The 27,543-nt window shown below is 37.1% G+C and overlaps 1 protein-coding gene across 1 annotated transcript in view; it reads right to left on the reverse strand.

The window, feature by feature from the left end:
• Positions 1–27,543, reverse strand: part of TRPM3 (transient receptor potential cation channel subfamily M member 3) — a 700,360-nt gene that overhangs the window by 10,950 nt on the left and 661,867 nt on the right. Inside the window, exons 22-24 of the mRNA XM_051962081.1 lie at positions 13,314–13,464; positions 12,716–12,915; positions 8,199–8,331 (exon numbers count right to left, since the gene is read on the reverse strand). Of these exons, the coding sequence (XP_051818041.1) occupies positions 8,199–8,331; positions 12,716–12,915; positions 13,314–13,464 (484 nt within the window). The remainder of the gene's footprint in view (positions 1–8,198; positions 8,332–12,715; positions 12,916–13,313; positions 13,465–27,543) is intronic.

A 27,543-nucleotide genomic window follows, 5' to 3' on the forward strand; every position in this document is an offset into this window, starting at 1 on the left:
GGGCTGCGGAGCTCTGGCCACTCAGGCATTCCAAAGAATCATAAAACTCCAGATGGCTTATCTCAAATACTTGGGTATCTCCTGGTCTCAGACTTCCTGTCTTCTGCTAGACCATGTCCTTGACCACCAATCTGTAAGAATTAAAAAGATATAGTACTTCCTGGCATTTCCACTCACCCAGTGCTCTGCCTCCTCTCTCCCCTTTGCCTTTGTTTCCCTGATAGCTGGAAAGTCTCTGGAATTACTTGCTAGATGCTGGATGCTTTGAGACAAGAGTCCCCAGCCAGCCAGCTGGCTATAGCTAGTATGGATTTCCTAGTCCAAATTCTCCACTACTAAAATATTAAAAATCCTAATCTCTGTCTTGGCTCAGTTTCTCCAGCATTACATTTCTGGAGGGCCCAGCAAAGATATGAGATCTGAGAGCAAGATTAGAGATTAGAAAACAGGTCTCTTCTGGAAGCCTTGAGCTGACTGGATCTGAGCTCTTTTAGGGAGGCCAGCTCTCTAGTTCCTTCCAGAATCCCATAGAGATAGCAGTTCCAGCCACAGCAAGAGCTCACTGTGAACATCTCTATTTTGGCCACAGTGGAGTAACTGTTTTGAAATCTCTGAAGGGTAAATTTTCTGTCTGGTCTGATTGCTAACAGAGCTGAGTCCCAGAAAAAGTTGGACTGATGAGCTATACAACTTTGAGAGGTACTAAAAGGGAAGCCTTGTAGCACATATCTGATCTGGGTGCTGGGTATTTTTTTTTTTTTTTTTTAAACATCTGGGTACTCTCTGTGAAGGCAGAGATCATGGCACGCCTGATATCAGGAATTTGCTTCTAGCTTGTATGTATTAAATGTTTTCTCTGTGTGGTCTGTGTTTGTGATTTGTCTGTTGTGTTAATTTAAGGAGTTCTGTTAAGTTTTAAGAACAATGATTCTTGAAATTTGGCAATTAGTCATTTCAATATTGCAAAGGTGCTTAGCATAAAAAAGCTTGTGATTTTTAATTTCTTATTGGACTTAACTGTAACCTGTTTGCACTAATTTCAGAGAAAAAAGAACAGAAAAGGCTTGACTGCTTTTAAAACCCAGGTAGAAAAGCAGTCTTTTTTTTTTTTTTTTCAAAAAGAAAAAAAGGGGGCAATAAAACCTTATCTGATTCAAGTTGCAGCTGTACCTGGGGAGAAGTAAGAGAGAGAACAAAAGAAACTGATGTTAATTGCTCTGGAGAAAAAAAAAAAAACTCTGGGTAAAAAATTAGTTTCCTTATCTAGTCAAGCTTCTGAGAGCCAATTTACATATAGATATATATATATATATATATAACCAAATGATAATTCAGTTTGCAACATTTAATTGGAATTTTTAAAACTTACTTAATTGGGAAAAAACCATATTCTTATAGCTTATAGGTTTATTGAATTTTGGGAACTTAGTTTTTTAAAGTGGTACTGTGAATCTGAAATTGTGGGAGATAATTACTATTGCCTTGTGCATGCTAGATCTGTTTATCAGCATATAAGAGCTTAGGAATTTGTTTGAATATTGAACCTTTATTACTGAAATACAAAATTTTAAAAAGATGGTATCTTTAAATTTTGTCAGCTCTTTTGAACATGTGTATGAGCTTTATGAAGTTATTTAGCTGTTCACTATATTGTGAATCTTAAAGTTTTGAAGGAAAAGAAAAGGAGAAAAGAGGTGATTCTACATACATGGGACACGAAGGATTGATTTGCAGAAGCAATAGATAGTTTGAATAAAATATCTTGTTAGAATACAGTACATTGCAGTCAGAGAGGAGACAGAGATGGGATGTGTTACAGGGAGTATGTTGGAAGAGAGAGAGAGAGAGAGAGAGAGAGAGAGAGAGAGAGAGGAAGAGAGAGAGAAAGAGAGAAAGAGAGAGAGAAAGAGAGAGAGAGAGAGGAGAGAAGAGAGGAGAGGAGAGGAGAGGAGAGGGAGAGAAAAAAAGCAAGTCAAAAAAGGGAAGAGTTAAGTTGAAAGAAAGAGGCAAGTCTTTTAATGGCATGAACTTGCCATTTGTTAGGAGAAAGAAAACTCACTAGCTGGCTAAATCCTGAGAAGGATTTGGCACACTAAAAGTTAATTATAAAGAGAAGTAGAGTGGGGGAGGGAGAAATGGAAAGGGAACTTTTGACTTCAAAGGTGAAACTTTAACTCATCTTCCTCTTTGCTGATTGTGGCTGCTTTTTTAAGAAGGGGAGACAAACTCAGTTGCCTCTCTGCTTGCAGCAAGCATTTTATTGTTTAAAGGAACAGCCTACTTTTACATGGTTTTAATTACTGAATGTTTGTTTATTTAGGTGTGTAATGGTCTCCTTTTTTAAGGAATATGATAGCAAATGTGATCTATAATTTGGTAGAGTTATTTCCAAAGGTTTAATTAATTTTTTTTAAGATTGAAGAAATTATTAATGTTAATTCTGAAAGGTTCTTTTTTGTGGAATTAGGATATTCTGTATGAGTTTTAATTGATTGTATTGAATCATCTTGAGGTTGTGTCCATTATTTAAAGGGACTGAGAATAATAGTTTTTTGCCTTTGTCCCTTTGAACATGTTTCTGCTATAGACAATTTATAACTTCTTTATGTATTGGGTATTTTAAGAGTAAAATGTTTTGTGTAATGTTGACTTTATAAACCATCTACTTAAATATGAAAGATAAGCTGTGAACTTTCTGGGATAAATCTCTTACTGTTATCGACATAAGATCATGGTAAATACCTGTTTAGGATTCATCTGAAACTTTGGTTAATGGGATTTGTTATTGAAGATAAACTAGATAAATTAGATAGCTAATATTATTTGGGAGTTTTAAAGCTCCCCTATCTGAAAGTTACTGGGACAATCCCTAAAGTAAGCCTGAGTCAAGATTATTTTATTCTGTGTCATGTATGTGGTGAAGAATCAGTTTTGATTGATTATAGCCATAACCCTGCTTTTTCCTCTGTGTCTGATTTCTATGATTAGAATAATCAGTAGAAACCATTAATACAATTCAATTATGTAATACCTTGGTGGTTCCAATCTGACTATATGTAGTCATTATATCCTAAATACTTAGGCAAATGAGTATTTAGCCTAGTCATCTATCAGTTACTAGATATTTGTGTCTGTAGGTATTCAGATCTTTAAAAGTTTCTAAAATAATGAGAGGACAATTGAGAAAGACAGTTTGTCTGTGAGACCTAACTGCTGTTTTGTTTATTGGGACAATAATGTTTGTTTGTCCTGTGAGACAAACTTATTTACTTACATGGGAAGCTGCTGGCCAATCTATATTGACCTCTCCTCATTTTGTAGCAGTCCTTGTGAACCAGTCTTTCTATCTCAGACTATTCTAACCTTTATTTGTTAGATTTGTTTTCTGTTCTAGATTTCTATCATATTACAGCTGTACTGACCTGCTTCTGGGACCTAGATCAGCCCATTGGATGCTTTCAGCGCACCACACCCCTTCCTTGGAATAGGATTCAGCTCTGTGTTCATTCTCAGCAGGAAGCAGTTTCAGAAGATGAGACCGTCATACCTATCCCTAATGGACTTTCTAGCCTCATTGATTTAGGTGGGTACTGAAAATTGTTGATGAATGACTGCTAAATTCTGACTGGGTATCCTATTGCAATGTGTTTAGGATTTAGGATGAAAAATCTTGGGTTAAAATTTGGGTAACTGTTGTTATACAGGATACTTATAGTATGTATCTGTATTATCTAATTGAACACAATAGTTCTCTTCAGGACACATAATTATTTGAGGGATTTTTGGATAAGTTCCAGGGTAGCAAACCCCTACTGTCCTAGTCTGTTATGTATAGGAACTTTAATTCACTTTCAGGACTTATATGTGATATGGCTACTAGATAATTGGAGCCCTATTTACTTGCCTTTGCATGATTCCTGCGAAAAAACAAAAGGGGAAGATAAGAGACCAAGAAGCTGGCACATTTTCCCAAAAGCACTTGAAAGAATGGGAACCCCTAGTGCCATTAATTCCTGTTCATTTTGCCCCAGGCACTACGAGCCCCCCTAACCCACCAGTTCAAATTGGAAGCCCTTCCAGCAGTCCTTTTTCCTTCTACTCCTTGGTTGGTTTATTATTTGTAACCTGAGCTAAACTGTGATTGTTGGTTCTGCTTTAACTTTGAACCTTATTCTGTTGGAATTGCCCTGGCAGTTTTAGTGTCTGGCTTCCAGTTTCTGATTACTTGTTCTTGGGAACAACCAGAAATCATCCTTGGAAATCTCCAAGATATAGGGATCTGTCTTGTGACCACAGTATCTCTGATCCTCTCCTCCAGTCCTGTAACTCAAGTTCCTTAATTTTCATTTCAAAATTCAGTATCCTTGAAGGATGTTGCAGTCTGGTATCAGGACCCTGAAAGTTCATGGTTTGCCTGCCTTGATGGTCTGACTAAGTGTGCATACTCCCACTTTGCTCAGTAATCTGGATCCTTTCTGTAGTAGTGTTCCTTAGCTTGCTTGTTCTTCTGGATGGAGACAGGTAGAGTAATTTCAGGCTTCACCCTTCCCCTGTTAGAGTCTTTGACAGCTGTGCAGAATCCCTTCTAAAAGGACTAGCACAACACTGCTACTCCCTCTATAAGCACATGATGAATTAAGTGCACAAATAACTGCAGACTTAACTCACATTGAATTATTCATCTCAAACTGGATTCTCGGGCTGAGATGGTGCTCCAGAACTGTAGAGGACCTGACATGCTTGCAACAAGGAGACCTCTGTGCCACCCTAACAAGGAATGCAACTATTAAAAACTCTGGGGTTATCAGGGAAAGACTTGCCCTCTCTATAAATCCTTGCATCTTTTCTAATTTTATTTTTGTTTATTTGCTCCAGGTAGATTCTGTCAAAATCATGGTGCTGAGACCCTCCAAGATAATTCAATGATTTGAATATTCAGGAGAGAGTGTATGGAATGTTATGCCTCAGTTTCCCTAAATTGTAGTACCTCATTTTCCCTGCATTAGTTTCCCTGTATTATAATATCTCATTTCCCTGAGTTAGTATGCTATATCTCTCCCCCACCCCCACCCCCCATACACCTCCTGGCCATTAGGACTGAGATAATTAGGGCTGTGGAGCTCTGGTCACTCTGGCATTCCAGAGTCATAAAACTCTAGATGGCTTATCTCAAATACTTGTGTTTCTCCTGGGCCCAGACTTCCTGTTTCCTGTTAGACCATCTTCTTAAACCCCAACCTGTCAGAATTAAAAAGTTATGGTCCTTCCTGGAATTTTCACTCACCTAGTGCTCTGCCCCACCTTGTCTTTGTTTCCCTGATAGCTGAAGCCCTATAAAAATCTCTGGAATTACTTGCTAGATGCTGGATGCTTTGAGCCACAAGTCCCCATCCAACTGGCTGGCTATAGCTAGTATGGCTTTGCTAGTTCAAATTCTCCACTATTAAAATATTAAAAACCCTTATCTCTGTCTTGCCTCAGTTTCACCAGCATTACACAATGAGTTACTAAGCAGATGGGCATAGAATGATGTGATGTAGAAGAGATGAATTGGATTTGTTTAGCCTAGAGTCTCCATATCCTAGAAAGAAGTAGATGAAGATAAGCCATTTCTACATAATTGTTGTGAAGTAGGAAATATCAACATAGATTTGGGAATCAGGATGAAATGTACTAGCTACTCAAAGAACTGACCACATTCTGAAAATGGATTAGCTTACAAAATATGCTGAAAAATTTGAGAGAAATGTGGATGACTGTCTTCAAACAATAAATGATGATGGCTATTCATGGCAGGGATGTTACTTGAACCCAGGTTGTCTGCCTTCAGAATTTCAGAGTGATACAGTGTAAGTCACAGTAAGTGAGAAACAATTGATGGAGTGAGAACTCTAAAGGACCTTAGAAGTTATCATTCTTCCTTTTACAGATGAGGAAAGTAATTTCCAACGATGGTAAGTTATTTGCTTAGAGTCACATAGCTGGTGAGTGTTAGAAGTTTCAAATCTCTGTCTTTCTACTTCCAAGTTAAATGCTGTATTTATCATGCCATAGATGAGTTTGGTTTTAGACATGTTGGGTTTGAAGTATTGATGAAACAACAAGGTAGAGATTCTTGGGGGTGGGACTGAGGGAGGAAGTGGAAATAAGGAATTGGAACTCTGGGAGTAGAAATATATATTCGTGAATCATTACACAGAGGTGGTGATTGACATCATGGGAATACATGCACTTACTAAAGGAGAGAATAGAAAAGAGGAACAAAATTTGTGAGAATGCCTATTTTTGTTGTTGTTGTTGTTGAGGCACTTGGGGTTAAGTGACTTGCCCAGGGTCACAAAGCTAGGAAGTATTAAGTGTCTGAGACCAGATTTGAACTCAGGTCCTCCTGACTTCAGGGCTGGTGTTCTATCCACTGCACCACTTACCTGCCCCAAAATGCCTATTTTTAAAAGACAAGAGGAATAATTAGTATTATGGAAGGCAAGCAAAGAAAGAGTATCCAGCCAGAATATCTGGGCCAGTTTGATAAATGATACACTGATTACATTTATTGTTATTATTTTCAAATTTTGACTATTCATCAAGGTGGAATCATAGTATTTATATCCAGAATAAATCTTAGAGGTAATTTAGTCCAATTCTTCCCTTTATGGATGAAGAAACTAAGGCCTAGTAAGGTTATGTCTGTAATAAAGATTATATTAGTAGCAAATGGTAGGGCTGAAATTCAAACCCAAGTCTCCTAATTATTAAGCCAGGATTCTTCTAAGTTATAAACAAACCATGTTTTGGCAATTATCCTTGTACCCTTCCCACTAGACCTGGATGGTGTCCTTGGAATTTGGATTCTGATAGGTGAACTTTCACTTTATCTTCTCTAGATCCAGGTCTGCTTCCCACTTTCTGGCTATCCCATGCCCTAAACCTATCTCTTATTCCTTTTTAAACTTTTCTTTTATATATTGTTTTACTCCATTTGAATGTGAACTCCTTGAGGGCAGGGACTTTCTTTCTTGCTTATATTCATATCTTTAACATTTAGTACAGTGTCTGGCACATATCAAGTGCTTAATAAATGTTTTAAATATTTATCTGTTCTGTCTGCCTAGATATCTAGATGATACAGTTGACAGAGCTCTGGACTGGAGTCAGGAATAATAGCTAGTAATAATAGCTAACATTTATATAGCACTTACTATGTGCCAGTGACTCTTTTATTTGATCTTCACAACAACTCTGGGAAGTAGGCATTATAATTATCTCCATTTTATAGATGAGGAAATTGAGGTGGACAAAAGTTAAGTGATTTGCCCAGGGTCATATAATGAGTATCTGAAGCTGTATTTGAGCTTAGATTGTCCAGGCTCTAGTCCTAACACTATATCTATTGTACTATGTAGTTACCCAGGAAGACCTGAGTTCAAATATGTCCTTAGATGTTTATTAGCTGTGTGACATTGGGTTGTTGTGAAGAAAAAATGAGAACTATTTGTAAAATACTTAATATAATGCCTGGAATATAGTAAGTGCTTAATAAATGCTTATTTCCTTTCCCCACTTTTGCATAGATTTAGCACTGAAAGGGAGCTTAGATATCACCCTGTCTATTCCGATCATTTTACATATGAAGGGAATTAGCCCTAAAGAAATTAAGTAATGTGCCCAAAGTCACATGGGGAGCAAGAAGCAAACTCAGGATGCTTGTAAAGTCTGAGTGCCACTTTAAATTTTACAAGTATTAGTTGTATGCACTGCAGATAAAAACAGTGAATGACACATGTTTATAACTTTATTCATACAGGCCACACTATTTAAGGGAATATAGGACTGGACATTGGAATGACATTTATGACTTGGACAACTCTAACATAATTACTAGACTTCCGGAGAGTAGATGGCCTCTGAGATCCCTTGTAGATTTATCAATAATCCTGTGACTTTATTTAGAAGTCTAAAGATGAATAATAATTATCAAGAACAACAATTAATAATCAATCTTAGCACAATTCATAATTCATAATATAAAGGCAATTGTTAATAATTCTTAAGAACAATAATTTATTGCATACATTTACTCATTTCCTAGGTAATAAGCACAATGATACCAGGGAACAACCAAATACTGACTTTTCCAGATTGTCATTACTAAAACAAACATTTCATGGTATAAAAGACAGCATGTAGTAAATAAATACCTTTCTGATGTCACTCGTATCCTTTCATCATTAGAAGAATTGAATCTATCATCCTTTTCTCTAAAATATTCCTCTATGCACTGTTCCTCAAAGTCATGGACTTTCTTGAGCTCATCATCTGTTATGAAAAGTTCTGTGAAAGCAACAAATGACATTAGAATAGAAAATTTGCTTCTCTCTCAGAAACATTGTCTCATTCACTAAAATATTAATTGGACTATGTAGATTGGTCTGGATTCTTTGACTAAACTTCAACCAAATTTCATCCTTTTAGATCTGAAATTCATCTAAGGATATCTGACCTTAGCATTTGGACTGTCTATAATTCTTAAGAATTACACCAGCCTCAAAAAAGGGAGAGGCTGCAAAATAGAATGAGATGATTTATTTTAGGCCCTTTTGACCTACCAGAGTAGCCCAGGGTAATCTTGAGTAAATTTCTTGTCTTTGGAATAAGAGGAAGAATAAATTGTGGATGATTAAGGGGTTGGACTTGGTAGAGTAGAATGGTGATGGTACAGTGTTTAAATGTTACTTTCAGGCATATTGGTATGGCTTGTGATTTCACGGATATAAAAGAATTTGCCATAAGAAAAATTTTTTCTGCAATCTTACTGAGAGCCTTGAATAGTGAAATATAAGACAGGATCCTGTGATCTAGTTCTTGCAAGTTCTAAAGCCATCTGTCATGCTTCCTTTAGTTTCTATTTCATATCCATCTCTTCATATTGTTTGGACACTATGGTATGGAGTTATGACCTTTGCCAGGCTTACCCTGAGTAGCTAATATAAAACTTGTTCAGGGTATGGAAAAACCAAATCCATAGCCAGGGTCCCTGTACTGAAGAAGACTCTTTATAGGAGAAGAGTTTTTAAAAGAAAGGAAAGATTGTGTTGAAGGAACTGGATAGAGTGCTAGACAAAGAAGAAAATGAAATGGGATGAGGGACATCCCCTCCCTCCACCTCAATGCAGAATAATTTCTCTTATCATGAGTGAGTTGTATGATTTCATGCTAAAGACAGCATACTCCAAAATGAGCTTACTTTACAGGAAACTTAACCACAGAAAGAAAACAAAGGTTAGTAGACAATAACTCTTTCCTTTCTTGGCTTTGCTTTGTGTTATTTTCTAATCTCCCCCCCCCCCAAAAAAAAAAAACAAACAAAAAACCTTCAAACCAAAACAAAAAGGCACAAACCAGACTGTACAATGTAAATAATTTTTGTATTGTTTGCTTTTCATTGAGAAGCTACAAGGACTTGGCCTTTGAAGGTACCAGCAGCAAGCATCTCCTTGCTGTTGCTAAGTTACTTCAGTCTGACTCTTTGTGACCAACCGCATTTGGAATTTTCTTGGCAAAGATACTGAGGTATTTGCCATTTCCTTCTCTGGCTCATTTTACAAATGAGGAAATTAAGGCAAATAGGATTAAGTGATTTGCCCAGGGTCACACAAGTAATGTTTTTGAGGCCAGATTTGAACTCAGGAAGATAAGTCTTCTGACTTCAGGCCTAACATTCTATCTAATGTGCTACCTAGCTGCCCCATATCAACCTTTTAAGTGAGATTAATTCTTAGAAGGTCCTTTTAGCCCTTTTTATAGCATATTGAAATGACCAAAGGTTCTTCTGTATTCTTCCTGATTTGTCCATGGCTCTGAATTTCTGCTATCAACATATGCCAATTCTTCCCATTCTCTATCTGCTATTGACGTCTGGGATCCATTTGTGTAGTAACAATATCCAGACAAGTTTGGATAAAAGGCTTCACCCACCTAGTTATTTGGTTTTTCTTGGACCATTTGGGTAGAGATATAATCTGAAATGCAAATATGAATTTTGTAGATTTCTGTATGTTGTATCAATTCAACTTAAAAGGTAATAATGTAGTTTATCTAATTTATCTAATAATCAATTTATTTATTGCCTGCTACATATTAGGCATTATAAAACTTGCTTCATGCTTGGGAGAAGCACGTGCACAGATAAAAGATTTGTAAAATGCAGAGAAAGCACTTGAGCTGAGCCTTGACTGGAGCAAGGGGTACTAAGAGATGGAGGGGAGAATAGGGAGCAGCCTAGGTTAAGATACAGAAATAAGAGGTGGAACATTATGTCTGGAAGAGAAAAAAAAAAGTTGGTCAATTTGACTCAAATAGAAAAAGCATTAGAAGGACTAATGTGTAATTAGCCTGGAAAGGTAGTTTGGAGCAATATTGTGAGGAACTTTAAATGCTAAGCATCAGTGTTTTTATTTTCTCTTAGATGCAAGTAGCAGACATAGAATCTTTTGAGCAAGGAAGTAACATGGTCAGGTCTGAGGTTTAAGAATATCAATTTGTCAGGCATGTATTGACAATGGAGTGGAGGACGAAGAAGATAGATTCAGGGAGGCAAATTAGGAGGATAATTAACAGGCAAGACTTGATGTGAGCTTGAAGTAGCATGAGTGTGATGAGACTGAGGAATGTGAATGGTGAATGTGAGAGATAGTATGGAGGTAAAATGGCCCAGACTTGGAAACTGATTCAGTTCCTGAGCTAATTGCACATGTGGGACTCAGTTGTAATTGTATATGACTTTCCCTCCAATAAAATGTAAGTTTGTTGAAGAACCTTTTCTTTTTGCTGTTAGCATCTAGAGCAATACCTGGCATACAATAGGTGCTTAAAAAGTAAATACTAAATCTATTGAATCAATATTGAATTGTTGTAGAATCTTGAAATCCTCCAGGCATTTCCTGGTGCAGGGTCTGATCCATTAATCCTTTAATAAGTATTCAATCTGTCCTTGATTTTGACAGCATAAGTTCATATCTAGAGGAAGAAGGACTTGTCTCTCAGAATATTTTTTTTGGAAATTAGGCATTTGAGGCAATTGGGGTTAAGTGACTTGCCTAAGGTCACACAGCTAGGAAGTCTCAAAATTATATTTTAAAAATCAGTTTTCATTTGTTAGAATTAGAATTTTATGTGGAAATTGGGAATCTTGCAGCAATTTTTAAAAGATATTGATTTTTTAAAATTTTATTTAATATTTTTCCCCAGGTACATTCAAAACAATTTTTTTTTACATTTGTTTTTAAAATTTTTGAATTCTAGATCTCCTTTATCCCCACCCACAATTAAGAAACCACATGTGAAGTTATGCAAAACATTTCCATAAAAGTCAGTTTGTGAAAGAAAGCATAGATCTCCAACCTTAATGAAATTAAAAACCCTCAAGAAAAATTAAGTTCTTAAAAAAAAGAGAGGATAGAAAGAGAAAGAGAGACTCCTTTATTCTATATTCAGACACAATCAGTTCCTTCTCTGGGTATGGATAGGATTTTCCTAAGTCCTTCAGAGTAGTTGTGGATGGTTCTACTACTGAGAATAGCAAAGTTATTTATAGCTGGCTATCCCAGAACATTGCTATTACTTTGTATACAGCAAAGTATTTTCCCTCTGCTTGAATTCATGGAGGACTTTCCAGGTTGTTTGTTGTTGTTTTTTTCCCCTGAGAGCATGCTGCCATCATTTCCCATAGAACAATAATATCCCATCACAAACACATACCACACAGTTGATTGAGCCCTTCACCAATTGATGGGCATCCCCCTCAATTTCCAATATTTTTGCTCTGAGAAGAGAGCTGCTATGAATATTTTTTGTACATATAAGTCATTTTCCTTTAAAAAAAAAAAACAAACTCTTTTGGTAGTTATACCTAACAGTGATATTATTAGGTCAAAGGATATACAAGAATTTATAGCCCTTTAGGTATAGATCATATGATCAAGAGATATCTCTTGATCATTTATCAATTGGGGTATGGCTCTTATTTTTTATAAATTTGATTCAGTTCCCTTTGTTTGAGAAATGAGGCCTTATCAGAGAAATTTTGCATCAATTTCTTTATCACTTTCTAAAACTTCCAATATTTAGTGGGATTACCTGGGGCAGAAAACTGATTGAAAATGAAAGATTTAAAAGGCTAGTTGGTTTGGTGTAAATTATGGAGTCGTAGATTTATAGCTAGAAGATACCTTAGAAGTTATAATCTAATCCTCTCATTTTATAGGTAAGTAATTGAAGCCCAGAGAGTTTAATTGATTTGCCAACAATCATACAATAAATGTCTGGCACAGAATTTGAATTCAGATCTTTCTGACTATAAGTCCAGCAATCTCACCACTGTACCCCAGTGCCTTAAGCTTTTAGAGACTAATAGAGAGAAAATCTATGGCAGAAGGAGAGTGGAAGATTTTGAGGATCATCACCTAGACCTGTTGGTTGTTTTCTGACAATAGGAGAGGTCAAGGGCATGTAATTCAATCCTTTTATGGCTTCACTACTCTCACTTTTTAAGTGTTTAGCTCCTGCCAACCCCCCTAAGGTACTTCAGGTCCATGTGAAGCCTTTGGCAAGCCAATGGAAAAAGCAAGATGAATATGTTTTCTTGTATAACCAATTAGCTAGGAATATGTAGAAAATTCTAATTTGGAGTGTACTGGGTCAGATACTTAAAACTTACTTAGGCCGTAGTCTCGTTCATCCGGTTCACTTTCATGTTTCCGCCAACGACAGCAGAGGTGCTGGAATATCATGGTCATGTGGCTGAAAATAATTAGGGGTGGTGGCAGGACAGGTCTTTCATGAAATGTCATGATCAACTGATACCTCTGAAACTTCCACACTTGATTGGATATAGATTTAACTTCGAAAAATGTATTGCTGAAAAAGGAGCAAATGGAAAGCAATAACATCCACTATTCTGTTAAAGACTATTTTTCTTTTTACCTATTTTTTGTGTACCTAGGACAAGATGATTGTGGCTTTGCCCTATGGTGACAGAATTTAAACGGCTACCACAATACCACCTTGGTGAACTTTTTCCTCCTTGTAACTATATTCCTGGCTTTTGGCTTTTCAGCAACATCTAGTCCTAGTGTAGCAACCACTAGGCATTTTAGGGCTTGTTTTTTTTATCTTAGTAGCACTAGCCCAAGTGAGCTTCACTTTCACATACTCTAACTAATCTCCCTTTTCCCAGGTATAGTAATTTTTTGCTATGATTTCTTTCTCCCACCCTTCACTGAATTAAAATTCACAAATGTCAACTTGTTACTTACTTAAAGACAGCAATAAGGAGGTTGACCAGCAGGATATTTGCCACTAAGAGATAACAGGCCATGATGGCTGGTACAATCCAAGCTCCTGTCTTGCAGGGAGGCAGCTGGACTATTTTGCCATCTTCTCGGGTTTCATTTTGTCCACAGGGAGCTGGAGGAAGTTAAAAAAAAAAAGCAAGAAATGAGAGAGTATAGTATTTAGTTAGCTTAATTAATCATCATTTTATGAAAACAATAAAAATCGCCCTACCAACAAGAAAAAGAAAATTCCATGTAAATCTTCTAGTTGCCTCTCTGTAGAAAGTTCACTTATTAGTATATTGGCAAGTTCTAGGAGGCTTATATTTTCAAAGTCCAACTTTTCCTGTTAGTTTTTGAAATAAAGCCTTCTTCACAAAGGTTCATTGAGAGTTTCTGGAGGACCTTTCTAGTTGACTTAGATGCATAGAACTTTTGGGTTGGAAGGAATCATGGAGTTACCCTTTTAATTTAATTTAATTAATGGAAGATTGAATTTAATCTTCCATCTTTTTGGTTTGTCAAGTTACTTTACAAATACACCAGTGGAGGGGCAGCTAGGTGGTGCCATGGATAGAACATTAGTCTTGGAGTCAGAAGGACCTAAGTTCAAATGGGGCCTTAGACATTTGACATTTACTAGTTGTGTGACCCTGGGCAAATCACTTAATTGTGACTCTTGTTTGCAAAAAAACAAAACAAAACAAACAAATAAAAAACTCCAAAGATGAAAACAGGCCAGCTATTGGCAAGGAGCTAATCACCATTGATCATGAATTAATGAGTCAGTTGTTGTTAATTGTTGTGTTAGTAGGAAATGATTTGCAATTTTTGTATTTGTAGGAAGCATGGGAGAAGGAATGCAACACCCTGGGAGATACTTAGAGAGCTAGTTGATTGAGGTATGGGATTTTCATTAGTAGAAAGAATTGAAGCAGAGAGTGCATATATGCTTTTCTAGGAATCATGAACAAAATCTAATCTTGTTGGATAAGTGAAATGTATATATATATGATTTAAGATTTAGATTTAAGAAGAACTTTATAGACTCATCTCATTGATTCTCACAACAATCCTGAGGTTCAATTGATATTTTTATCTCCATTTTATAGATGAGGAAACTGAAGGGATAGTGCTAATTTCTACTCACTCTTCACTTATCTTATATGTACCAATTTATTTATGCATTAAGTAAGCTCTTTGAGGGCATGAACTGTTTTCAGTTTTTCAATGTCTTACCATAACTTAGCACATAATATGATAAGAGATTGTTGTGTCATAGTTCTCTTTTATTGTCTTGACTTAGTTTCCCTAAATTGGTCCTGCCTCAGTTTCCCTAATTGGTCCTGCCTCAATCCCCTTAGTTGCAAGGTTCATTAAGACTGGTATAACTCAGAGGTTATAAATTGTCAATGTGTAAACTCAGAAAGGGGGAATCCAGACATTCTGTCTCTAGCCAGACACTTTCTTACCTCCCAATTAGTAAGAATTTATGGTCCTACCCTCCCAACCTTTCAGAACCAAATTAATAATTCCTGCCTGGAGATTCCCATTCCCAGATTTTGGACTCCGCCCCCCACCTCTCACACCCCCCCCCCCCCCCCCGCCTTTGTTTAGCTACTGTGTATAAATGTCTCATTGAGAACTTGAATTGGATGCTGGATTCTGGATGCTGGATTCTTGGAGACAATAGTCTCATTCAGCCCTGGGACCAAACCATGGATCCATTGGTCCCAGTAAATCTCTCCCTTTCAAATAAAATATTAAAAAAAACCTCTCTAATCTCTTATCTTGCCTCAGTTTCTCCAGCGTTACATTTGGAGGTTCCACCGAGATAGAAGCTGAGAATGGGAGTAAAGATTAGAGACTTTCAGGTCTCTACCTTGGGCCTTCAGGTGGCTGGAAATCTGAGTTCTTGGCCTGGAGAGGCTGGCCCTCTGGATTTGTTTCCAGAGTCTACGGGGAAGAGAGCAGTTTTCAGCTGCAGCCACCCCTGATGGTAGACACCTTCATTTCGGCTAAGGGAGAGTAAATCTGAATGTCTGCTTTAGGACATTTGATATATTTATCTGTTCTGTCTGTCTGTTTGTACTAGCATTTGGATTCTCAGAATAATAAAATGCCAATGGACATTAAATTCTGAGAAAGATATCATTCCAGAATGCTGGAAGATATTCTCTGTTCTGAGTGTCTTTTAAAACACATATCTAGTTCTGTGTGCCAGTGGCACAACTCTGGGTATTCTAGAATATAAATCTGGCTGGATGTTCTGACACCATCTGGGTCTGGTTCTGATTCTGGTTGCCTCTGGGCAAAAACTTGGTTCTGGTTAAGGCAGAGAAATGCAGCAATGGGGCTTGAAAACCTAAAAAAGTTCTGTTTTGATTCTGGTAAGAAAGAATCTCAAGCTGAAACACAGTTCTCTTGGGGCTATTTCTGAGGAAAAGCCCCTAGTCTGTATGTGTTAAATGTTTTATTTAATGTTGTAATTATGCAGACAACTGTCTGTGTGATTTGTGTTCTGTGTGATTTGTCTGTCTGTTTTGCTTATTTGAAAGCTCTGTTAAGTTTTAAGAACAATGATAAAGAAATTTGTAAATTTGTTATTTCAATGTTGCAACTATGCTTAGTATACAATTTGCTTGTGATTTTAAACTTTTTAACCTGATGAATTAATTTGTAACTAAAGGGGAAAAAAAGCAGCTTGCCAGTAGGATTAAAGGGAAAGAGTTTCAAACTTAGCCTGGACTGGGTCATAAAAGCTCTGCCTAGACAGATAAGAGAGATGCTAATTGCTGTCAGAAGAACACTCAGGCAGAAGGAAAAAAAAACCTTTTGTGTTGAAAAAAACAAACAAATCTGTATTTGGTTTGATTCAGTTTATTTGTTAACATAAGTTATATTTTAAATCAGGTCTGCTGGACATGTGGGTTTTGTGGAATTATTTAGCTATTCACTATAGTGTGAATCTTACAGGTTTTGAAGGGAAAAGGAGAGGACAATGCAGGTGATTTATGAAGAATTGATCTGAAGGAGAAATTAAAGGTTTGCATGATTTTAGGAAGCAAGAGAAAAGTATTTGGGAGGAGAGGGAAGAGGTGGGGAAGAGAGAAGTTTCAACTCCCTCCGTCCCTCCCAACCCCCCGCTTTCTGCTACATTAGTGATGGAGCATCTAGTTAGAAAAATTGTTGGAGATTATTTAAGGCATGTAGCTGAGGGAAAGAGAAGAGTTAAGTAGGAAAAGAAAGAGGAAAGTTTTTAATGGAAGGATTTCTGTGTGGGAAAATTGAGTGGGGAACCTGAGGGAATCTTTTGTCCAGGAGTGCAGGAGTTGGGGGAGGGTGGCCACATGGAATCCTCTCCCTCCTTCCCACCAAGTGTGCTCTAGCTTTCTTTTTATCAAGTTGCTTCTGCTTGCCCCTCTGCTGAAAACAGCAAACTGTGACTTAAAGGGACAGGCTGCTCTCAGAGGGTGTTAATTAATTGAATATTTGTTTCTTTGATACATAAAGGTTTCCTTGCTTAAGGAATACGGTCAGAAGTGTGATCTGTAATTTGGTAGGATTATTTCTAAAAGTTTAATTAATATTTTTAAGAATCTTTCAGATTCTTTCATGTGGTATTAGGATATTCTATATAAGTTTTAATTGATTATATTGATTGTATCCTGAGGCATAAGCTCATCATTTAAAGGGCTTCTGACCATTAATAGTTTTTTTTCCTTGTCCTTTCGAAAATGTTTCTATTATGGACAATACACAATTTGGGATTTTTTTTTCTATGTATTGGGTATTTTAAAGCAAAATGATTTGTATAATGTTCAACTTATATCTACTTAGATATGATAATTTCTCTAAGTTGTGAATTTACTGGGACAGATTTCTTACTGCTATCAATATAAGGTTATGGTAAATACCTGTTTAGGATTTATCTGAAAATTTGATTAATGGAATTTGTTATTGGAGGTAAAATTTTTTGGGCTTGTAGTTAATGCTATTTGGGAGTTTTAAAGCTCCACCCTGACAGTTAATGGGATAATTGATTGGAATAAACCTGGTTTAAAGATATTTTATCCTGTATGTGTTGATGGTTGAGTTTTAACTACTTATGTTATGTTATAGTTATGTCCTTGCATTTTTTCCTCCTGTGACTGATCAAAGATAATGGTCAATAGAAACTGTTAATGAAATTCAATTATATCATACCTTGCTGTTTCCAATCTGGTTATATGTAATCATTTTATTCTAAATACTTGGGCAAATAAGTATTTTGCCTGGTCATCTGTCTGTCACTGGATATTTGTGTTTTGTTTTTTTAAGGTTTTAAAATGATAAGAAGACAATTTACAGTGATCTGTGAAACCTAACTGCTATTGAGACTTGAGACTACAGCCATTTGTCTGTCCTGTAAAGCAAAATCATCTCTTCACATAGGAAGCTGCTGGCTCTTCACATTTTGCAGTAGTCTTGTGAACCAAGTGTTTCTATCTCAGGCTGTTCTAACCTCTATTTGTTAAATTTGTGAGTTTTTTTTTTTCTAGATTTTGGTCAAATTACAGATATTGACATGCTTCTGGGACTTAGATCAGCTTTGTCAGCATGACATACCACACCCACCCCCTGCATAGACTGGGAGCCTCTGCCCATTATCAGCATGAAGCAGTTTTTGAATGAGAAACTTCGCTCATACCCCTGACAGACTGATATGGTGGAATTTGGGAATGGTTGATGAATGACTGTTAAATCCTGACTGGATCATCTATTACTGTGTCTTTAAGATTTGGGATGGGGTTTGTTAAAACTGTGTAACTATTACTGTTAGGTTTGAGGGATTTTTAGGAAACTTACTGTACTAGTCTGTTATGTATAGGAATATTGATTCACTCTTGGGATTTATATATGTGGTATGGTTATTTAATAATTTCTTTCCATGAGAAAAAAAAGGGAGGAAGAGATGGGTAATTGGAAAAACTGGTATATTTTTCTCAAAATACCTGGATGGGGAAACCTCTAGTTTACTATTCACTTTGCCTTAAGCACTTCTGCCCCACCCCCATCTCACTAGTTCAGATTGAATTAGGAAATTCTTTAAACAGTCCATTTTTTAAAAAAAATTTTATTATGCTTTAGCTTTGAAATCCCTTATTTTGTTGGAATTGCCCTAGCTGACTCAGTTTTGGGGATCATTTTTAAGAAATAACCAGAAATCAGATACTTGTCTTGGGACTTGGCAGTCTCCAATCCTGTAAACCGAATTTCTTAATTAGTATTTCAGCATTCTCAAAGGACATTGCAGTTTTGATATCATGCCTCTAAAAGTTCAGGGTTGCCTGACTTGATGGTCTAACTGTGCACAATCTGCTCAGAAATCTGGATCCTTTCTGTTTCCTAATATCAGCCCTATCTGTTCCTCTAGGTGGGGACAGATGGAGCTACTCCAAGCCACACCCTTCTCCCCTGGAGAGGGTTGCCCCTCTGAATGGGCCTTGAGCCCTTGATCCCTGCTGCTCTATAAACAGAGGCTGAGTTAAATGCACAAATGACTGCAGACCACCTAACTCACAGTGAACTGTCCATCTCAAACTGGATTCTCTGGATGAGATGCTCTCCAACTGTAGAAGACCTGACATACTAGCAATAGGGAGAGCCTTTGTATTGCTGATTAAGTCTGGGATTATCAGGGAGAGACTTGCTCTTGCCATATGCTCTTGCATTTTTCTAGTTTTATTTTGGTTTGTTTGCTTCACATAAGGTTGGTCAAAATTATGGTGCTAAAACCTTCTAGGTATCTAGAGGAAGGTAATTTAATGATTTGAATATTCAGAAGAGAGAGTGTGTAGAATGTTGTGCCACAGTTTTTTTTTTATTGTCCTGACTCAGTTTCCTTAATTGGTCCTGCCTCAGTTTCCTTAATTTTTCTGCCTCAGTCCCCTTAGTTGCAAGGTTCATTAAGACTGATATAACTCAGAGGTTATAAATTTCAATTTGTAAACTCAGAAAGAGGGAATCCAGACATTCTGTCTCTAGCTAGCCACTTTCTTACCTCCCATTTAGTAAGAATTTAAGGTCCTACCCCACAACCTGTTAGAACCAAATTAATGGTTTCTGCCTGAAGATTCCTACTCACCAGAGTTTGGACTCCACCCCCCCTGCCTTTGTTTAGCTACTGTGTATAAATATGTCATTGAGAATTTGAATTGGCTGCTGGATGCTGGATGCTGGATTCTTGGAGACAATAGTCTCATTCAGCCCTGGGACCAAAGTATGGATCCATTTTCAAATAAAATATTAAAAAACTCTCTAATCTCTATCTTGCCTCAATTTCTCCAGCATTCCAAGATAAGGACTAAAGCTATCATTTCATTGGCATAGAGAACTTTCAGATGAGAAAACTCTCTCTACTGTTGAGGTTGGGAAGGGGACTCCAAAAGTTTGGGATTATAGACCTGGTGTCCTGAGATATCTCAAAAGAATTTTCAGGCTTATTATCCAATTGATAAATGGTCAAAGGATATGAACAGACAATTTTCAGATGATGAAACTATTTCCACTCATATGAGAGTGTTCCAAATCACTATTGGTCAGAGAAATGCAAATTAAGACAACTCTGAGATACCATTACACACCTGTCAGATTGGCTAAGATGACAGGAAAAAATAATGATGAATGTTGGAGGGGATGTGGGAAAACTGGGACACTTGTGGCAGCCCTTTTTGTAGTGGCTTGAAACTGGAAAATGAATGGATGCCCATCAGTAGGAGAATGGTTGGGTGAATTGTGGTATATGAATGTTATGGAATATTATTGTTCTGTAAGAAATGACCAGCAGGATGAATACATTGAGGCTTGGAGAGACTTACATGAACTGATGCTAAGTGAAATGAGCAGAACCAGGAGATCATTATATACCTCAATAACAATACTGTATGAGGACATATTCTGATGGAAGTGGATTTCTTCGACAAAGAGAAGATCTAACTCAGTTCCAATTGATCAATGATGGACAGAAGCAGCGACACCCAGAGAAGGAATACTGGGAAATGAATGTTAACTGTTTGCATTTTTGTTTTTCTTCCCAGGCTATTTTTACCTTCTGAATCCAATTTTCCCTGTGCAACAAGGTTCGGTTCTGCACACATATATTGTATCTAGGATATACTATAACATATTTAACATGTATAAGATTGCTTGCCATCTAGGGGTGGGGGTGGAAGGAGGGAAGGGAAAAGTCAGAACACAAGTGAGTGCAAGGGATAATGTTGTAAAAAATTACCCAGGCATATATTCTGTCAATAAAAAGTTATAATAACAACAACAAAAAAAAGAGTTATAGAAATAAAAAAAAAGAATAATTTTCAGGCTTGAACCCATTTTTTGGTCAAAGGGCAAAGTTTTATTGTAATTATAATGCCATTGCAAGCAGGTTAAAATACAAGAAAATTTAGCAAGGGAACAGAAGCCAAAAGACACATTTATCCAGCTTTCTATGATTGACATACTAATTCTATGGCCCAGGGTAAGGCCCCGGGAGTGGTTTCTGGAATTTGCTTCTCACTGACCAGAAAATGTCAGCAATCAATTGAGGAGTGGTCTATTCAGAATCAGACAGACTGTTGTTCTTAGATTGGAAGTGTGGGAAGTGAGAATTACTGATTTATTGTTAGAACAGAAGGCTCCCCTAAAATTAGGGGACCTCAAATGCTATATTACATCATCTACCAATGCAAATGATTGTTGAGAGCACAAGAGTCCAAGTGAGATTCTATAACATTAAATTATATTGTGTAAATAAGCTTGATTTCATGATTTTCTATAATAATACTTACTTTATAAAAGGGGAGAAGTAAGAAGTGCGGTTACTCAGAGTGAGGATTTAGTCAGAGAGTCAGTCTCTAAACATTTATTAAGCACCTACTACTTTGTCAGGCAAGTGCTAAGAGTTGGGGATTCAAATTCTTTTATATATATATATATATATATAATTTTATTTTATAATAACTTTATATTGACAGAATCCATGCCAGGGTAATTTTTTTTTTTACAACATTATCCCTTGCACTCGCTTCTGTTCCAATTTTTTTCCCTCTCTCTCTCCACCCCCTCCCCTAGATGGCAAGCAGTCCTATATATGTTAGATATGTTGCAGTATATCCTAGATACAATATATGTTTGCAGAACCGAACAGTTCTCTTGTTGCAAAGGGAGAATTGGATTCAGAAGGTAAAAATAACCCAGGAAGAAAAACAAAAATGCAAATAGTTCACATTCGTTTCCCAGTGTTCTTTCTTTGGGTGTAGATTCTTATAATCTTTAGATCTTTGACCTATCCTAACTACCCCAGGACATCTCCCTTAAATTGATTCTACTTGCCTGTATATATTTTGACATTTCACTAACTACTGCATAGAATCCCTTATTTTCCCAACATTTCCCCATTCTGAAAATGTAAATCCATGCTCTAGGAAATTGATCATCTTGCAAGATCTTTCTTTCTGTCCATCATTTATCAATTGAAACTGAGTTAGGTCTCTTTGTCAAAGAAAGGGGATTCAAATTCAAAAAAAGAAACTCCTTGCCCTAAAGGAGTTTATAATCTAATTGGGAGAGGAGTAAGACTACATACAAAAAGAAGCACTTGGTAAGATACCTAAAAGGGTGAAGGGAAGGTAAAAAAGTCAGAAGTTCCAAATTAATGAGGGGAGAAATGAAGAGTTTCCCCCCCTTATGTGGAAGTTTTGGATTCATGTTTCCATTGTCTAATCAGACCATGGGGTGGAACTTCCTGGAGCATATGAGAGAAGCAGATGTCCCAGAAAGTAGCCTAATGAGAAATGAGATATTCTGACTTGAACTCCTCTCTCCTTAAATGGAGCTTTTAGAATTCATGGCTCCACCCTCCAATCAGATCTTGCAAGATGATCAATTTCCTAGAGCATGGATTTACATTTTCAGAATGGGGAAATGTTGGGAAAATAAGGGATTCTATGCAGTAGTTAGTGAAATGTCAAAATATGTACAGGCAAGTAGAATCAATTTAAGGGAGATGTCCTGGGGTAGTTAGGATAGGTCAAAGATCTAAAGATTATAAGAATGATGATGATCTAGGTGAATAAGAGAGTAGGATCAGTAGAAGAATACTAGGTGGTGGTTCTTGAGGGAAATTTTTAAGTTATTGATCCTGGAGGTGGTATAGTTTTGAAAGATGAAGTTTCAGATCATGTCAGTCTATGGATATATGGGGTAGGGAATGTATTTGTTGGAGTTGAGCTGGTTGAAGAATCACATGATTAAATTGTTAGAGGAGTTTTTAGTATGACTACAATCCTTGAACTTGATAGAAGGTGATGGGATAAAGTCTGAAAAAAATAGGCAGAACAACTTGGAGATCAATAAATGGTAGAAACAAAAATAGGGGTGCAAGTGGAATAAATTAACTTCAGAAATAAAAAGCTCATTAAAAGATAGTTATAGAGGAATGATGTGGATGCTGTATGGAGTGAAGGGTTATCTTTTCCCTTTTTTTCATATGATTTGAAGAGGACAAGGAAAAGTTGTAAAAGTTTAAACAAGAACAGAAAGAAGATGTGCTATTACCTTTGCTGAACACCAAGCACAATTGTAATGGAAAAGGAAGGGCCACTTATGTCTCAAGGAAGTTGTAAGAAATATGGTGTCCTCAGGAAAGAACCAGATTTTGATCATTGTGAGGAGAAAAGAATGTTTGAAGAATTTAAGGATTTAGGAGAGTTTGCTGACAACAGGACAGGTCAAACGCATATTGTGGAATGGATGAGATGATGAGTATGAGGATTTTGAAATGATAGGATGAATGGATAGGCCACCTAAGGCAGAAAGACTCGGAATGGAAAGCCAGTAAAATGGGAGGTAGATTGGTGAAGTATGCCTGCTTGGCAGTACTCAAGTAAAAGAATTTGTGATTACTTGGATCTAGAGTTTGAGATAGAATTTGGAATTTTAGCATTTCAATAAGCCTCAATAACATTTTTCTTCTGATTTGCTCTAGCTTTATTGATTAAGGTAATTGGGCCTCAGTACTTCACGATGTCTGGTGTTGGTTGATGAAGAAAGAGATGAAGAGTTGCTAAATGAATTCTGGGTTTCCATAAGATATCTCTTCAGGTGTGCTTTGGAATGTGATCTGGCTCCTTTTGTTGAGTCACTAATAATTATTTCACAGAAAAGTAAGTTGGTCTCAGATATTTGCAAGCTGTGGAGGGTTTTTAAATCATTTAAATCTCCATCAGTTTAACATGGGAATAATAATAGTACTTCTCTCTTAAAGTTGTGAGGATAAAATGAAATAAAATGAAAAAAAAAATTTAAAGCATTTTGCGAACTTTAAGGCATTTTATAAATGCTTACTATTACCACCACCACTGCTTATCACTGTTATTACTACTACTACTACAACACACTACCACACGGTTACTGCTACTACTACACACTAGTACTATACAGTTGTTGTTTTTAACAAAGTTTACAAAGTGCTTTTAATTCAACAATTCTTTGAGGTATATTCCCCATTTTATAGATGAAGAAGCCTCAGAGAGGTTGTGATTTATTTAGCATTACACAGGTAGTATGTTTAGAACTGGGATTCAAAGCCAAGCCTTCTGTTTTTGAGTACTTTTCTTATTCTGCTATCCTGACTCTTGTAAAAAATATGACATCAAGAACAGAGTTGAGCAGCAGTTCATGTGAGAACAATCTGGAAGTTTTAGTGGATTTGATGTTAGTTAACCAGTTAACCATAGTATAGTTAACCATAACCTGGCAGTGAAAAAAACTACTTTTATCTTAGGATGCATTGACAGGCACACAGTGTCCAGAGTAAGAGAAGCTTATTTTCAAAATGAAAAGCCAGTAATACAATCATTAGCATATACAGTGTTCATTACTTGTGAAGACCAAGTTAGCACCCTGGATACCTTAGAATCAGCCGGAGTCAGGATAAGCAAAAGACCTTGGTCTTTATTCTTGGTCTTTAGGGGTAGGAGTGAATTGGATAGACACTGAATCTCCACGCTCTCTCCCCTTTGTCTCTCGCCCCAAAATGACCCTGGCTAATCTTACTCCACCCCCTAATCCCTCCTACAATTCTCTGTATACACCAATTATTGAGCCAGCACAGAATAGAGGGAAGGGCCATTTTCCAAGCATATGCTTATATAGTATTGTCCAATCAGTAATTAGCCTTAAGTACTCTGTTGTCTAACCTCAGTGCATTAACTCAAGAGTTTCAGCCTTTTACAATAACTGAGAAATGTTATGGGTGATATGAATCTTTCCCTCAATGAATATGTACCAGTTGTGATTCTGGAAGGGGGTTGGATTGGGGAAGCTCATTAACCATGGGCAATGTGGAGTCCCATGATTGCTGTGGAAGCTCTAATTCATTGGGAATGTTCACTTAATGATCATTGAGATGATCTCTGGGCTTGGTCAGAGAGCAGAATGGAATTTAAGAGTAGTTAGGGCAGTTTTCATGTTCTTTGTCTTGTTTCATGACCCAAAGCATACATGTCAAATTGCTTACTTAGCTTTTGCAAGGTATAGGTGTTACCCATAAATGAAGTGAACGATAACTGTCCTGGCAATACTGGCACAATCTTTAGAAATAATGGCTCCATTAGGGTACAGAGAGTATCATACTTAAAGCAGGAAATGTTATTAACAGAAGCTGGGAAAATACCCATCTGAGCAAAAACAAGTTACACCTACAGATACTCAAGTTTCTTATTCTTGGAATGTCTCTGTGATAGGAAACATGCTGTGATTATAATCTATGTGAAGCACTGTGTCAGATATACTAAATAGAGCATTACCAAGTTGTTGCTGTGGAAGATCTAGTTCATTGGGAGTGCTCAGTTAATGATTACTGAGGTGATCTCTGGGATTGGTCAGAGAGCAGAATGGAATTTAAAACTAGCTAGGGCAGTTTTCATGCTCTTTGCCTTGTTTCATGCATGGGTAAAGGGAATTTTCCTTACTTGAAGCTCCAGTAAGTAGTGATCAATAGGGTTCTTTATAGACCATCTAGAGAAATCTTCCTATTTTATAGAAGAGAAAACTGAAGCTCAGGAAAGTGTTGGCTTGACCAGGGTCACCAGGAAGTATCAGAGGAGGGTTTGAATCCTAGAATAACTACTCCAAAGCTTGGGTCTTTCCAAATCTATGGTTTAACTCCTTGAGAAATTATTTTTTGGTTTATAAGATCTTGTTCTAAACTGCACATTGCATGATATTTTGCCAATACTAGTTAATATTTATGCTCATTTGTTTTTAATCAACTTTTATTTTTAAGCATTTTTAAAAAGCATAATTATGTAGAAAAAACCTATTGGGTACCTAGCTATTTGGGCCATGACCAGAACCAAGTGGTAGTGAATTTATAAAATGAAAGCATTTTATATATATGTACTTTATCAGGCCAGTGCTTTTATTTTTAAAGGGAGATCTTGATATAAGAAGCTTCATTTCCAAGGCCCACCTTCTCTGGGGACACTGAAAGGGAATCAAATCACCTAGGTTCATGCAATCAGCATGTTTCCACAGGTGAGACTTGAATCCCAGGCTTCTTGATTCCAAAGCTGGTGCTCTGTCCACTATCAAGTTGGCTTTCATTATATAAATGAGAGTTATTCTTTTTCTGGATAGTATAGGTATTTTCTTTAGCTCCAGAATAATTTAAGACTATTCTCTATGTGACATTAGACAACTGACCTCCTCTCTATGAACCTCATTTCATGATCTACAAAATAATAACAGCTCACATTTATAAAGTTAGTGCATTGAAGTTCAGAAACCAGCCACTCAGTTACAAACTAAATCCTTTATAACACAGTCCCATCCTGGGGATGCCTCTTAAAATAGGCATGCTGTTTTGTTGTTGTTGTTGTTGTTGTTGTTGTTGTTGGGTTTTTTTGTACCATGGACCCCTTTGGCATTCTGGTGAATTTTGTGGACCCCTTCTAATGTTTTTAAACATTAAAAAAGAAATACATAGAATTACAAAGGAAACCAAGGGTTAGCAAAAATAAAGATGTGATTCCCTCCCTGCCCCATCCAATTTCATAGATCCTCTGGAATCTAACTGCAGGCCCCTTAGGAGTCTGCAGATTCCAGATTTAGAATCCTTGCTCTATTCCAAGCTCCCTTGCGACACTCTCCATTCTCTTCTGCTTCTGTGAATTGGTTCAATGGAAAAAAAACATTGGGGTAGACAAGCTTAGGTAGACCTAAGATACTTTAGAGAACTGGCTGATGTCTACCAAATAAAAGGTGTCTATAGGATTGGCTCATATTGTGTTGATTGGTTAGTGTATTGTGGGGAACAATGGTTTGTTTGCTTCCTCCCTCCCTTCTTCCCTCCCTTTCTCCCTCTCTCCCTCCCTCTCTCCTTCCTTCCCTTCTTGCCTTCTTCCCTCCCTCCCTTCCTTCCTTCCTCCTTTGCTTCCTTGCAATTGGGATTAAGTGACTTGTCCAGGGTCACACAGCTAGGCCGTGTTAAATGTCTGAGGCTGTATTTTAACTCAGGTCTTCCTGACTCCTGGGCCAGTGCCCTATCCATTGCACCATCTAACTTCCCCTCATTCATTTGTTTTTCAGTCATGTCCAATATTGCCAGATATTAGAGGGGACAGGCTTAGCCATTTCCTTCTGTGGTTTATTTCACAGATGAGGAAACTGTGGCAAACAGGGACAAGTGACTCACCTAGTCAGGAAGTATCTGAGGCCAGTTTTGAAATCATGAATATGAGTCTTCCTGACTCTAGATCTGACATTCTCTCCAATATATCATCTAGATGCCCATATTAGATTTTAGAGGCTATTTATTTATTTTGCTGAGGCAATTGGGGTTAAGTGACTTGCCCAGAGTCACACAGCTAGGAAGTGTTAAGTGTCTGAGGCCAGATTTGAGTGGTCCTCCTGACTTCAGGGCTGGTGCTCTATCTACTGTGCCACCTTGCTGCCCCCTAGAGGTTCATTTTTGAGAGACACCATTGGCTATAGTAGAAAGAACAAGGGGTTGGTTTGAAGTCAGAAAATTTAAATTTCATCTTTGCCACTTGCTATCTGTGTGACCTTGGGCAATTCACTTAACGCTTCCTGCCTCAGTTTCCTTAACTGTAAAATGAGGGAGATGGATTTCTAAGGTTTCTCCTAGCTTTTAATCTGATCCTATGATCTT

Source organism: Antechinus flavipes, chromosome 1, assembly GCF_016432865.1.
Source record: "Antechinus flavipes isolate AdamAnt ecotype Samford, QLD, Australia chromosome 1, AdamAnt_v2, whole genome shotgun sequence".
NCBI lineage: Eukaryota > Metazoa > Chordata > Mammalia > Dasyuromorphia > Dasyuridae > Antechinus > Antechinus flavipes.